The 14,516-nt window shown below is 47.7% G+C and overlaps 1 protein-coding gene across 38 annotated transcripts in view; it reads right to left on the reverse strand.

Moving 5' to 3' along the window:
* NEB (nebulin) overlaps positions 1-14,516 on the reverse strand; it is a 101,021-nt gene that overhangs the window by 66,570 nt on the left and 19,935 nt on the right. For 37 of the 38 annotated variants that reach the window (XM_064661719.1, XM_064661725.1, XM_064661723.1 and 34 more), the window contains exons 28-50: positions 14,200-14,406; positions 13,637-13,741; positions 12,736-12,843; positions 11,531-11,842; positions 11,143-11,346; positions 10,578-10,682; positions 9,700-9,807; positions 9,013-9,324; positions 8,340-8,543; positions 7,932-8,036; positions 7,732-7,839; positions 6,503-6,814; positions 5,975-6,178; positions 5,518-5,622; positions 5,318-5,425; positions 4,069-4,380; positions 3,182-3,385; positions 2,746-2,850; positions 2,546-2,653; positions 1,238-1,549; positions 710-913; positions 259-363; positions 59-166 (exon numbers count right to left, since the gene is read on the reverse strand). In XM_064661719.1, the coding sequence (XP_064517789.1) occupies positions 59-166; positions 259-363; positions 710-913; positions 1,238-1,549; positions 2,546-2,653; positions 2,746-2,850; positions 3,182-3,385; positions 4,069-4,380; positions 5,318-5,425; positions 5,518-5,622; positions 5,975-6,178; positions 6,503-6,814; positions 7,732-7,839; positions 7,932-8,036; positions 8,340-8,543; positions 9,013-9,324; positions 9,700-9,807; positions 10,578-10,682; positions 11,143-11,346; positions 11,531-11,842; positions 12,736-12,843; positions 13,637-13,741; positions 14,200-14,406 (4,065 nt within the window). The remainder of the gene's footprint in view (positions 1-58; positions 167-258; positions 364-709; positions 914-1,237; positions 1,550-2,545; positions 2,654-2,745; positions 2,851-3,181; positions 3,386-4,068; positions 4,381-5,317; positions 5,426-5,517; positions 5,623-5,974; positions 6,179-6,502; positions 6,815-7,731; positions 7,840-7,931; positions 8,037-8,339; positions 8,544-9,012; positions 9,325-9,699; positions 9,808-10,577; positions 10,683-11,142; positions 11,347-11,530; positions 11,843-12,735; positions 12,844-13,636; positions 13,742-14,199; positions 14,407-14,516) is intronic. The other variant, XM_064661720.1, reaches the window with a different exon arrangement.

The following is a 14,516-nucleotide window of genomic DNA, read 5'->3' on the forward strand; positions in this document are numbered from 1 at the left end:
TTTGGAGTGAGAAAGTATGGAGCCCTGGCATGAGCCACGAGGGCTCCCGTGCACTCACATCACTGGCAATGTCCCGGGAAGCTTTGGCAGACTTGATGGGAATGGCATCTGCCCGCAGGTCGTAGCCCTTCTTCTTCTCCTCCTCCATCGCCAGCTTGTACAGTTTCTGCAAGACACACCACCAGTGCCCTCCAACAACACTGTGCCCCACACACAGCAGCCCCCCACGGGCACACTGCCCCCACACCACCCACCCACCTCGCTGAAGTTCACTTTGTTCTGCTGGGCCAGCAGGATCCCAGGCGTGTCCGGCATGATGTGAATCTTCGTCTTGTCCTTCTCCCAGGCTGACGTGTACGAGCGCTGGCAAAGGGGGACAACGGCAAATTGGAGCACACACACACACATGGCCACAGACCCAAACAGCACAGCAGCTCAAGCAAACAAAGTAATGTTTGCCCTGACTCAAGAACATCTTTTCTTGCCCCAAACCCTTCCAATGCTTCACTCTTTTCTTTTCCACACTGCACCCCAGTCCTGCTCCAAACACACAAAACAGAATCTGATCTCAAACAAGGAACTCAAACCCTTGAGGCAAGAGGGTGTAACAACCCCCGTGCAGATCCTGAACCCTGGAAGGACAGAGTCCCATGTCCTAGGAAAGGAAGATGCTCATTTACTTTAGGATGCAAACACAAAGCAATCTCACCTGGTCCATGATTTGAGAGTTGTGCTTGGCCAGAACCATGGGCATGGAGTCAGGAAGGCTCGTGAATTTGATGGTGCCCGGGTGCTGACGATACTTCTTGTCACTCAGGATCTCGCTCGCCCTCTTGTTCTTCTCTGCATCCAGAGATCCAATTGGGGACCAGCCAATGCCCTTCAGCCACTGCAGGTCGGACTTGTACACGTTCTGCAAGGACAGGCAGGGACACAAAGCAGCTCAGCACCCTCCTCACTCCATTCTAGCACTTCTCCTTCCCAAGGAAGCTCTGCTGAACAGAACACATTCCCCTGGGCCAACCCACCACTCATTAAGTGGTTATACCCCCCCTCCTAAGGTTCTTGATTCCATTCACCACTGCACACGGCACTTGCCTTGGCCAACTCTTTGCCCTCCAAAAGCAAATATTTGAGTTTGCTGCCCCTGCCCTGACACACAGACCCCTCCTCCAACAATGGAAAAGAACACAAGAGACACTTCTGGCTGTCTCACAGCCACCAAAGAAGCACTCACATCACTCTGCAGGTCATACACTGTCTTGGCATGGACGACGTCGTTCTGGTCGGGCAGGCAGGTCCAGCGGTGCAGGGGGTGCCGGTAATCGGCGTCGCTCACCAGCTCCTGGCACTTCTTGGCCAACACGATCCCCAGCATGTCCACGGGGCTGCTGAAGTTTGTCTTGGACTTCTCAAAGGCTTTCTTGTACTCCCTGTCACTCTGGATCTTGGCCACGTGCATCGACCACACCATCTTGGGGTCGTCCTCGATGTTGCGGGCCCCGATGTGGTGGCCCAGCTGCTTCCGATACCCTTCCTTGTACTTGTACTGCAGGAAAAGGGGCTCACTGAGTTTCAGGACAGTTGTTCTCCCTTCTGCCATTACCCTGTAGCAGCTCCTGTGAGCGAGTGCTTCACTAGTGGAGCCCGGTAACACCACCACATGAACAGGCACCTAAGTACAGGATGTCCTACACTTCCCTCCCATCCCACGCATATGCTGACCCACTGTAGGCACATGGAGGCCTCCACAGTGCTCAGGAATCCTGTGCTCCCAGCCTGGTGTCTGTCCTAATCTGCAGGCCCACAGCCACTCAGCTTGGGAAGGTACAAGGGGTAACATCACACTTTTTAAGCAAAGACTCTTGAGATCATATGGGAGAGACCAAGCAAACAAATTTGCTGTAGTACAGAACACTGGGAAAGGAGAGGATGCTGAGTATGAATTCTTCCTTCAACTGCAGGAAGCATCACACTCACAGGCCCTGACCCTGATGGGGACCTAAACTGCTCTGACATCTGCTGGAGTGTGTTGGGGACGCATTCCTAGGAGACATGATGGAGTCCTGAGCACAGGAGAGGCATTATTGGACCTTTTTCCACTAACAGGGAAGAACTTATGGAAGAGGTGAAGACTGGAGGTAGCCTGGGCTGGACAATCATGCCCTGGATTTCTCAATCTTGAGGGGCAAGATTGGGAAAGGTAAAATGTAGAGCCAGTACCCTTAAACCTCAGCAAGGCAAATGTTCAGCTGGCACCTGGGGTCCCTTGGAAAACTGCCCTTATAGGTGAAGGTATTTAAAAACATTTTTCTTGGGACACGAGAGCTCTCAATTGCAACATGCTGGAATTCAGGCAGGGGAGGGGGGAGGCCACCTTGGCTGAGACTTCTTAGCTAAACTAAAACACAAAACCAAAATGCATTAGCAGTGGAGGAAGGGATACACATCTGGGGAGATTATAGAACTAAGGCCGGGGATTCCAGGGAAGGGATTAGGGGACCCAAGGCACAGCTGGAGCCTGCAAGGGCTCCCATGCACTCACATCACTGGCAATGTCCCGGGAAGCTTTGGCAGACTTGATGGGAATGGCATCTGCCCGCAGGTCGTAGCCCTTCTTCTTCTCCTCCTCCATCGCCAGCTTGTACAGTTTCTGCAAGACACACCACTAGTGCCCTCCAACAACACTGTGCCCCACACACAGCAGCCCCCCACGGGCACACTGCCCCCACACCACCCACCCACCTCGCTGAAGTTCACTTTGTTCTGCTGGGCCAGCAGGATCCCAGGCGTGTCCGGCATGATGTGAATCTTCGTCTTGTCCTTCTCCCAGGCTGACGTGTACGAGCGCTGGCAAAGGGGGACAACGGCAAATTGGAGCACACACACACACATGGCCACAGACTCAAACAGCACATCAGCTCAAGCAAACAAAGTAAGCTTTGCCCTGACTCAGGAATATCTTCTCTTGCCCCAAACCTTTCTAGTGCTTCACCCTTTTCTTTTCCACATTGCACCCCATTCCGGCTCCAAACACACAAAACAGAATCTCAAACAAGGAACTCATATCCCTGAGGCAAGAGGGTGCAATATCCCCCCTTGCAGAATCCAGGTGCCAGAAGGGGGCCTGGGAGTGGCAGGTGCTTATTTACTTTAGGATGCAAACACAAAGCAATCTCACTTGGTCCATGATTTGAGAGTTGTGCTTGGCCAGAACCATGGGCATGGAGTCAGGAAGGCTCGTGAATTTGATGGTGCCCGGGTGCTGACGATACTTCTTGTCACTCAGGATCTCGCTCGCCCTCTTGTTCTTCTCTGCATCCAGAGATCCAATTGGGGACCAGCCAATGCCCTTCAGCCACTGCAGGTCGGACTTGTACACGTTCTGCAAGGACAGGCAGGGACACAAACCAGCTCAGCACCTTCCTCACTCCATTCAAACACTCCTCCTCCCAAGAGAAGCTCTGCTGAACAGAACACATTCCCCTGGGCCAACCCACCAACCAGCCACCAGGAAAGGGACTCCTTTAAGCTCAGTTCCTCACAACTTGGCTCCCCACTCTTTCAACAGCTTAAGCAGCTGTCACCCAGTCCAGAAGCCCTTCCTCTCCACCTTCTTAGTATCCCTGACAAAAACCTGTCCCATCTGGAAATCTGCAGCTGGCAGTGGCATGGGAGGAGTCTCATACCCCCCCTCCTAAGTCCCTTTGTACCATTCACCACTGCACACATCATTTACATTTTCCCCCTATTAGTCCTCCCAAAGCTAATATTTGACTCTGTTGCCTATCCCCTGTCTTACTGAATTCTAGTCTGTGGCTTCAACTCTGCTTCCAAAATATTCAAGGCAAGACAGGACTCTCCTGTGACCACAAAATATTATACCACAAAAATTTCATCCCTGACAGTTCATGACAAGAACTCGTCACAGTGGTACTGTCACAGCACAATCTCAGTCCCTCACAACAGGCCTAGAGTTATGCTCCCCACCTGGACCCCTCCTCCAACAATGGAAGAGAACAGAAGAGACACTTCTGGCTGTCTCACAGCCACCAAAGAAGCACTCACATCACTCTGCAGGTCATACACTGTCTTGGCATGGACGACGTCGTTCTGGTCGGGCAGGCAGGTCCAGCGGTGCAGGGGGTGCCGGTAATCGGCGTCGCTCACCAGCTCCTGGCACTTCTTGGCCAACACGATCCCCAGCATGTCCACGGGGCTGCTGAAGTTTGTCTTGGACTTCTCAAAGGCTTTCTTGTACTCCCTGTCACTCTGGATCTTGGCCACGTGCATCGACCACACCATCTTGGGGTCGTCCTCGATGTTGCGGGCCCCGATGTGGTGGCCCAGCTGCTTCCGATACCCTTCCTTGTACTTGTACTGCAGGAAAAGGGGCTCACTGAGTTTCAGGACAGTTGTTCTCCCTTCTGCCATTACCCTGTAGCAGCTCCTGTGAGCGAGTGCTTCACTAGTGGAGCCTGAAAACCACCACACTTGTTCATGAGGCAGCCTGGGCCTCATCCTGCACAGCCCTGCTTGCCCTCAGCCCCACAGCAGCTGACACACTCCACTGCACCAGGATCTCCTGCACAGTGCTCGGGAGTCTTATTTTCCCAGCCCTGTGTGTGTGCTCAGCTCCAGCCCCACAGCCACTCAGCTTAGGAAGTGACTGTGGGGCAACAGGACATGTATTCCCCCATCTCTTACTGAAATGTCAAGGCTGAGGACAGATGCAACTCATCTCCTTACAGTAAGGGAACACACATGCAATGCAGAATCTCATATGAGAGAGTAAATTCAGCTCCTGGAGAGCTGAGAGAGAAAAAGATACTCTGGGGCACAGTGATGATTGACCGACAGTGACCTGCCCACAGTCCAAACAGAGAAGTCAAATACCCTGGGCTTAAAACAAAACTTGATTTCAGTTTTCTTCTCTCATGTCTGCATGTGCTGTGTGTCTGCAGCATCAGGGCTGTGCAGACAGACAGTGCTGAGAGCAGCACAACAGCTCAAACCCCAGGCTGCTGCACAAGGTGATGTTGTCCAAGGAATCCTGTTCTGGGCTATGACCATCACCTAATTCCCACAATCACACTCTCCACAGCCTACTCACTCCCTCAAATACTGCACACCCAAAACATGCAGGGACAGCTACAGGTGGACAGTTCCCAACCAAAATATTTATGGATCAGCAGGATGGCAATGACTGGTAAGGGTTGCATTGCCTCCATTTGACTCAGCCCTCAAGTCCTGGGCAACATCTGCCAACCCCAGCACTGTCCGACAGCGCGTTCCACGAGGGCTCCCATGCACTCACATCACTGGCGATGTCCCGGGAAGCTTTGGCAGACTTGATGGGAATGGCATCTGCCCGCAGGTCGTAGCCCTTCTTCTTCTCCTCCTCCATCGCCAGCTTGTACAGTTTCTGCAAGACACACCACCAGTGCCCTCCAACAACACTGTGCCCCACACACAGCAGCCCCCCACGGGCACACTGCCCCCACACCACCCACCCACCTCACTGAAGTTCACTTTGTTCTGCTGGGCCAGCAGGATCCCAGGCGTGTCCGGCATGATGTGAATCTTCGTCTTGTCCTTCTCCCAGGCTGACGTGTACGAGCGCTGGCAAAGGGGGACAACGGCAAATTGGAGCACACACACACACATGGCCACAGACCCAAACAGCACAGCAGCTCAAGCAAACAAAGCAAGGGCCCTCTGCTTTGCCCTGACTCAGGAACGTCTTCTCTTGCCCCAAACCCTTCTAGTGCTTCACCCTTTTTATTTTCCACACTGCACCCCATTCCCCAAACACACAAAAGAGAATCTGATCTCAAACAAGGAACTCAAACTCCTGATGCAAGTGGGTGCAACATCCCCCATGCAGACCCTGCACCTTGGAAGGACAGAGCCCAATGTCCTAGGAAAGGAAGATGCTCATTTACTTTAGGATGCAAACACAAAGCAATCTCACTTGGTCCATGATTTGAGAGTTGTGCTTGGCCAGAACCATGGGCATGGAGTCAGGAAGGCTCGTGAATTTGATGGTGCCCGGGTGCTGACGATACTTCTTGTCACTCAGGATCTCGCTCGCCCTCTTGTTCTTCTCTGCATCCAGAGATCCAATTGGGGACCAGCCAATGCCCTTCAGCCACTGCAGGTCGGACTTGTACACGTTCTGCAAGGACAGGCAGGGACACAAAGCAGCTCAGCACCCTCCTCACTCCTTTCCAGCACTTCTCCTACCCAAGGAAGCTCTGCTGAACAGAACACATTCCCCTGGGCCAACCCACCACTCATTAAGTGGTTATACCCCCCCTCCTAAGGTTCTTGATTCCATTCACCACTGCACACGGCACTTGCCTTGTCCAACTCTTTGCCCTCCAAAAGCAAATATTTGAGTTTGCTGCCCTTGTCCTGACACACAGACCCCTCCTCCAACAATGGAAGAGAACACAAAAGACACTTCTGGCTGTCCCACAGTCACCAAAGAAGCACTCACATCACTCTGCAGGTCATACACTGTCTTGGCATGGACGACGTCGTTCTGGTCGGGCAGGCAGGTCCAGCGGTGCAGGGGGTGCCGGTAATCGGCGTCGCTCACCAGCTCCTGGCACTTCTTGGCCAACACGATCCCCAGCATGTCCACGGGGCTGCTGAAGTTTGTCTTGGACTTCTCAAAGGCTTTCTTGTACTCCCTGTCACTCTGGATCTTGGCCACGTGCATTGACCACACCATCTTGGGGTCGTCCTCAATGTTGCGGGCCCCGATGTGGTGGCCCAGCTGCTTCCGATACCCTTCCTTGTACTTGTACTGCAGGAAGAAGAAGTATTCAGTGAATTTTAGGTTAGATTTCGTTAGGTCCCCAGCAGTCTCTGTGGCTCCACCTTCAGCCAACTTAGCAGCTGAAACCACAGAGACTTTCCAGAAAGTATTCAGCTGTTGGAATGGAGTGTACACCTACAAAAGGAACATTTCTCTGATCTAACTCACATTATCAAAGATATTCCCTGTCCTACATATTAAGAGCCACTGGTCAGTAGCTAAAAATAAAAACATCTCCAAATCATGGAAGAAATAACAAGACCAAAGTTCAATAAATACCCCTTACATAAAGAATAATTTACTGTTCTTCAAGCAAAATAGCCAAATCAACTGCTATTCAAACCGTTGGGGCATAAAAGCCAGAACAGCAGAGACTGATTTGGAAGATTAAACAGAGGCAGCAAACACGTACAGGAATGCAATTTTGTATTAATAACTAATAGTAACAAAAAATTATATATCTTTACGTGGCCGTAATTTTTAAACAGAAACTTGCTTTGGGTTTTTTTACTGATGTCCAGCTCAGCTGTGTAGCTGCAGCATCAGGGCTGTGCAGACTGGTAGTGCTGAGAGCAGCACAACACTGCAAAACCCCAGACTGTTGCACGAGGAGTCTGTGCCACAAGACCAGGAGGAGCAGTGCTTTGGGCTTTGGCCATCACCCAGCCCCCACAGTTACTCTTGCCCATCATCTGGGCCTTCCCACACAACACTGCACACCCAAAACATGCAGGGACAGCTACAGGTGGACAGTTCAGAATTAAACAGTTTATGGACCAGCTGGATGGCAATGACTGGTAAGGGTTGCATTGCCTCCTTTTGGTCCAGCCTTCAAACTCTGGGCAACATCTGCCAACCCCAGCACCTTCCAACAGCACGTTCCACGAGGGCTCCCATGCACTCACATCACTGGCGATGTCCCGGGAAGCTTTGGCAGACTTGATGGGAATGGCATCTGCCCGCAGGTCGTAGCCCTTCTTCTTCTCCTCCTCCATCGCCAGCTTGTACAGTTTCTGCAAGACACACCACCAGTGCCCTCCAACAACACTGTGCCCCACACACAGCAGCCCCCCACGGGCACACTGCCCCCACACCACCCACCCACCTCGCTGAAGTTCACTTTGTTCTGCTGGGCCAGCAGGATCCCAGGCGTGTCCGGCATGATGTGAATCTTCGTCTTGTCCTTCTCCCAGGCTGACGTGTACGAGCGCTGGCAAAGGGGGACAACGGCAAATTGGAGCACACACACACACATGGCCACAGACTCAAACAGCACATCAGCTCAAGCAAACAAAGTAAGCTTTGCCCTGACTCAGGAATATCTTCTCTTGCCCCAAACCCTTCCAATGCTTCACCCTTTTCTTTTCCACACTGCACCCCATTCCTGCTCCAAATACACAAAACACAATTTCATCTCAAACAAGGAACTCAAACCCCCAAGCCAAGAGGATGCCTCCCTGTGCTGGAGGAAGGCACTCTTTCCCTTCAGAATGAAAACACAAAGCAATCTCACTTGATCCATGATTTGAGAGTTGTGCTTGGCCAGAACCATGGGCATGGAGTCAGGAAGGCTCGTGAATTTGATGGTGCCCGGGTGCTGACGATACTTCTTGTCACTCAGGATCTCGCTCGCCCTCTTGTTCTTCTCCACGTCCAGAGATCCAATTGGGGACCAGCCAATGCCCTTCAGCCACTGCAGGTCGGACTTGTAGACATTCTGCAAGGATAGGCAGGGACACAAAGCAGCTCAGCACCTTCCTCACTCCATTCCAGCACTTCTCCTACCCAAGGAAGCTCTGCTGAACAGAACACATTCCCCTGGGCCAATCCACCAACCAGCCACCAGGAAAGGGACTCTTGTTAAACTCAGCTTCCCACTCCTGCAACAGAACAGGCAGCTCTCAAGCAATCCACATACATTCCCTCTCCATCTTCTCAGTATCCCTGGAAAAGACCTGTCCCATTTGGCAAATCACAGCTCATGGAAGCATGGGAGGAGCCTTTGATCCCATCTCCTAAGACCCTTCATTCCATTCACCACTGCACACTGCACTTGCCTTTGCACTCTGCTGGTCCTCCAAAAGAAAATACTTGACTCTGCTGCCCTTGCCCTGACACACAGACCCCTCCTCCAACAATGGAAGAGAGCACAAGAGACACTTCTGGGCCAGGAAAGAAGCACTTACATCACTCTGCAGGTCGTACACTGTCTTGGCATGGACGACGTCGTTCTGGTCGGGCAGGCAGGTCCAGCGGTGCAGGGGGTGCCGGTAATCGGCGTCGCTCACCAGCTCCTGGCACTTCTTGGCCAACACGATCCCCAGCATGTCCACAGGGCTGCTGAAGTTTGTCTTGGACTTCTCAAAGTCCTTCTTGTACTCCCTGTCACTCTGGATCTTGGCCACGTGCATCGACCACACCATCTTGGGGTCGTCCTCGATGTTGCGGGCCCCGATGTGGTGGCCCAGCTGCTTTCTGTAGGCAGTTTTGTATTTGTACTGGTGGAAGGTAGAAATAACAATTACCACCTCTTTTCAAGCTGCAATTTTAATTTCTCTGTTGTTAATATTTTGGTTAATCACTTTGCACCTAATAAATGCTCATTTTCTTGTTTATTTTCCCAACATCTTCAGGATTTTATATAAGGTCCCTCAAATATTATGGGATCTTTTACAGTTATATATTATGACACTTTAAATTATTGTATTTAATTTAATTAACTTTACACCATTAAGGATTACACAGCCTTGGAGGAGGGCAGCAATATAAGTCTGGTAAAATTTTAGACCTCTCCTCCTATTAAATATAAAACATGTTAATCCAAAGTATACCCCCTGTCAATGCCCCACTATTATTTTTCCTATAAGTCTTACCTCACTGGCAATGTCCCTGGATGCCTTTGCTGCCTGGAGAGGGATGGCATCAGGAGGAAGGTCATAGCCCTTTTTCTTCAGCTCTTCATATCCCACCTTGTAACGTTTCTGTTGGAAAAGGATTCAAAGGAATCATTGCAAGGATATTTTTCCACAGAGTTTTTGAACAGTGCAACTTTACACCCCGACTATTGAAAATAAAGCTTGGGTTTCCAAACACAGCTTGATCAAATTAAATTCCATACCTTGCCATTAATTACATGTATTTTGTAACTGATTATATATATAAAAATTACTATCTGAATGTTTTCTGATACCTCACTCAAGATCAAAATTTCCTTCTACTAAGTATATTAATCTGAATGACTCACAGAGGTGAATAGTAGAGCCCCATGATTCTCTACATCCAATTTCAAACGCAGTTATTTTTGTTTTCCTGAGTTCTCATGATAGAGCTCTTGATATTTCTTTACCTTTGCTTATAGTCTGTATTTGTTCCTTTGTAGCCAAAATTTTTATGTGAATTACAGAATCTTATGTAGTTCTAAAGAGGCAATTTAATATAATCAGACATTTCCACAGGAATGACAGGCTTACTAAAATGTACTGAATATCTACAATATGAACATGATCAGTGGGGATCAAAGAGAAAACTGGTAACATGTTGGATATTTTCCTAGTATTTTTTTATGTTCTGGCAACTTCACTTCCACTTTATAATTCAGCAGTTCCACCTCAGGCTTCCCAGTACATAAGTTTTCTCAGGGAAGGTCCCAGGTGTGTTTATAGCTGTTAGAATTGCAGAATGACTTGATTGCTTTGTAAACTAAAGGCACAATCATAATTCCACCAAGGAAACATTGTAGAGACACACTTACATCACTTGTGTTAATCAAGTTTGACTTAGCCAGCAAAATTTCAGGAGTATCAGGCATGATGTGAATCTGAGTCTTGTCCTTGTTCCAAGCTTCTTTGTAGAGGATCTGAAAGATCAAACAAAAACCTTGTCTGATCCAAGATTCCCCTTGGAAGACTAATTTCAGTTTATCTTTTCCCTGCAATAGCAAAGCAAAGCTGTACTATGCAAGAATTAGGGATGTAAACAACACAGGAGACTAAAATCAAATAACACAACGACTTCTTGGTGAAATACAACCTATTTTTTCTTCTTTACATCCATGTAATGCCAAGGCAACAGCATTAAGGCAATATATCTACATACTACCTAGAAAAGGTCTTATTTGTAGCTATTACTGGGTAAGTTATTCAGCACTAAAACCTTGATCTGAACCAGGAACGGTGACAATGAGCAGGGTGGCACTGACTGTAAATATCTGCTATTTGTATATTTTAAGCACATGCTTTGATATGGAGATCATTTAAAAATGTCTATTAATGTAAGTATTCATTGAATCCCACATTCTGTCTCTAGAGGCAACTCACATCACTTCTATTTTTGGCATTAGACTTGGCCAAAACGACATCCATGGCATCTGGGATACTTGTGAACTTGATGGTGTCTGGGTGCTGCCTGTACTTCTTCTCACTCAGGATTTCAGAAGCTTTCTTGTTCTTCTCAGCTTCCAGAGATCCCAGAGGACTCCATCCAATGCCCCTGAGCCATTGTAGATCTGACTTATACAAATTCTGTTAAGGATGAAAACCAAAGCCACAGCAGATTATTTCACTGTTCATTGATGAAAAGACTAACTGGTATTTTAGCTTCAGTCTGATCTATACTGACATCAAAGAGAGTTACCAAAGATATTTTTCCAAAAAGCAGTAATTATTTTACAGGAAAATAAGTGAATTAAACTCAGAGGAAGCTTACATCACTCTGCAGTTCATTGACCCTCTTGGCCTCGGTGACATCAACCTGGTCTGGCAGACAAGTCCAGCGGTGCAGGATCCGTTTGTAGTCGATATCACTGACCAGCTCCTGACACTTCTTAGCCAGAAGGAAGCCTAACATATCCACAGGCATGTTAAACTTGGTCTTCCACTTCTCAAAATCTTTCTTGTACTCCCTGTCACTCTGCATTTTAGCTACTTGCATAGACCACAACATCTTGGGATCATCCTGCAGGCTGCGGAACCCGATGTGGTGTCCCTGCTGCTTGCGGTAACCTTCCTTGTACTTGAACTGCAAGGAGAGGGATTGATCATCAAATTATAAGGGTAAAACAGCAATATATTCTCTCATTCAACTGCCATTACCAATTAATTACCCCTGGAAGTGCCCAAGGCCAGGTTGGATGGGGCTTGGAGCAACCTGGGCTAGTGAAAGGTGTCCCTGTCCATGGCAGGGCCTGGAACAGGATGAATTTTAACATCCCTTCCACCCCATTCTGTGACTTTATAACTCTATAAAAAAGCAACTTGTTATGGCATTTCAGGTAGTTTTAGTAGCCACTTGATCAAAGGGCACCACTTGGTGACAGTGAATGCTCTCCCAGGAGAGGAAGAGGACATAGCTAGAAGGTCTCCTGTGTCATTTGATTCACAGTCACTGAATGCTCAGAATTCCTAAGATTGATACACTGAAATACTTTGGTGAATAACATCATCCACAATGAAAAATGCAGATGCTTGACCACTGGAAACATTTCCTAATGATTAACAAAATCTCTTGCACAAGTGCAGGAGCTGTACTCATGCCAAGTTATGGTAACAGCAGCACGTGTGTCACCACATGTGTTTCGGAGCTGGGAGGAGGATTTCTCTGTGGCCCAGCTCATTGGGCCAAATTTGCTGCTGCTTTGAAAAGGAAACATCCAAAAGAGCAGACAGCTCCTCACTTTGTATCACTAACAACTCCATGGATGGAGCACAAACTTTGCACTTGTTAAGATGGCAGAGAAACCCGTGTTAAATTGTTTTCTGCACCAACAAGAACAGACCAGGAAGGAGTTTTCTGTCAGCAATTTTGGTTTGGACTCCAAGCCACACCTTAGAGGGAGGTGTGTCTCAATCCAGTGTGACTGTAGGTTATAGCAACTACATCAGGTGTGTGTCAGAGTCAGAAATGCTGCTTACATCACTTGCAATGTCCCTTGAAGCTTTGGCAGCTTTCACTGACATGGCTTCAGGTGTGAGGTCATAGCCTTTCTTTAACATTTCCTGCCAGCCCAGCTTGTAGAGTTTCTAAAATTGAAAACAACAGGAATTAAAAAAGTCTTAGTAATATGAATGTCACCTTCTATTTAGGTACACTAATGATCCATATTACCAAATTCTGGTCACTTCACAGGCTTCACTTACAAGGGAAGGGCTGCTAGAATAGGGACTGAGAAGTGGGAAACTGATAAACAAGGAATACTGCTCTTCCAAGGCTTAGGATAGGCATTAAATAGTTTTTCGCCATTGCAGCAGCTTCCTACTAGAGCTTATCTTGGGGAATTTGAAACATATACACCTGGGATAACTGTTCAATTGGCTTAACAAAATTGTAATTTGTAAGGGTTTCGTGCAGCCATTCCATTGCCAAGTAAGTCTGTGCACAGTGGATTTTAAGGACAGGCACTTGCAAGTCCAAGATTTCCCTCTGAGCAATGAAGAAAAGCAAAACCTGAGGATTTTTTTCTGGTACAATTGTCACTTGCTCCTATTTGAAAGCTGACAGAAAAGAGGGAATCACTGCATGTATTTCTTTTCCCCAAGGTTAAAAATACACACAATTAACTTGTCATTTTACAGTAAGGAATTTTTAACTGATTTTATGTTAAGCATAGAGTGTGGTTTATGCAATTCCAGATTTCCAAAACAAGATTTACATTTTCCATACATTATAATACAATTTAGTCTGTTAGTTTGTAGCCTGAAGCTGGTACTTAATGTTACTCTTAAAATATTACTCACATAAAAACTCTTGCCTCTGTTCTAAACCCCCAGCAGGTATTAATTTAAAATGTTAATAGGAAGAATTAAAAAACTCTACCTGACTGTAATTTGTCTTGTTCTGTTTTGCCTGGAGAATATCTGGTGTATCTGGCATCACATGGACCTGAGTTTTATCCTTCTCCCAGGCTTGAGTATAAGCATGCTGTGGATAAAAAGTACATCAGAAATGTTGATATAAATGACAAAAGATGGTTCTTTGGGGGTTTTCACCTTTCCATTTGTGCACTTTGTGTACTGAGGGGTAAAAAGACATGTGCTGGCTTAGATTTATTTTACTATGTTATGACCTAATCCAGAATCAGCTGAATTATTATCCAGTCTTGCTTCCAATGCAGTCCAACTATCCAGATTTTCAGGACCAGTAATTTTTATATAAGAATGGGAAGAATAGAGCTTGGAGAAAAGCGAGAAAAGATTTTTCAACAATGCTATTTATCAATAACTGTTTCACTAAGAAACAAAATGAAGAAAGAGGAGCCTGGGACAGTTGTTCTTCCCAGTGAAATGCTGCTCCATAAAGGTGGTGACAGAGACTTAGAGACTGTTAGAACACATGGATTCTATGTGAATATTTGCCTAATTTCCCCCATAAATACTCACTTTGTTCATGATATTTGCATTCTGCTTTGCAAGGGCCAAGTCCATGGCATCACTGGGTTTGGTGAAGGAGAACTGGCTGGGGTGCTGGCGGTACTTCTGATCGCTCGCAATCTCCGTGGCTTTCTTGGATTTCTCCACATCCAGGGAACCAATAGGACTCCACCCAATGCCCCTGAACCACTCCTTGTAATCCTGCTTGTACTCATTCTGCCAAGAGAACACAAAAGGAAAGGTTACAATTCCCTCTCAGGCACATGGTGGGACTCCTGGGGAGGGCCTGTGCAGGGCCAGGAGCTGGACTCGATGATCCTTGTTGG

Source organism: Pseudopipra pipra, chromosome 7, assembly GCF_036250125.1.
Source record: "Pseudopipra pipra isolate bDixPip1 chromosome 7, bDixPip1.hap1, whole genome shotgun sequence".
Lineage (NCBI taxonomy): Eukaryota > Metazoa > Chordata > Aves > Passeriformes > Pipridae > Pseudopipra > Pseudopipra pipra.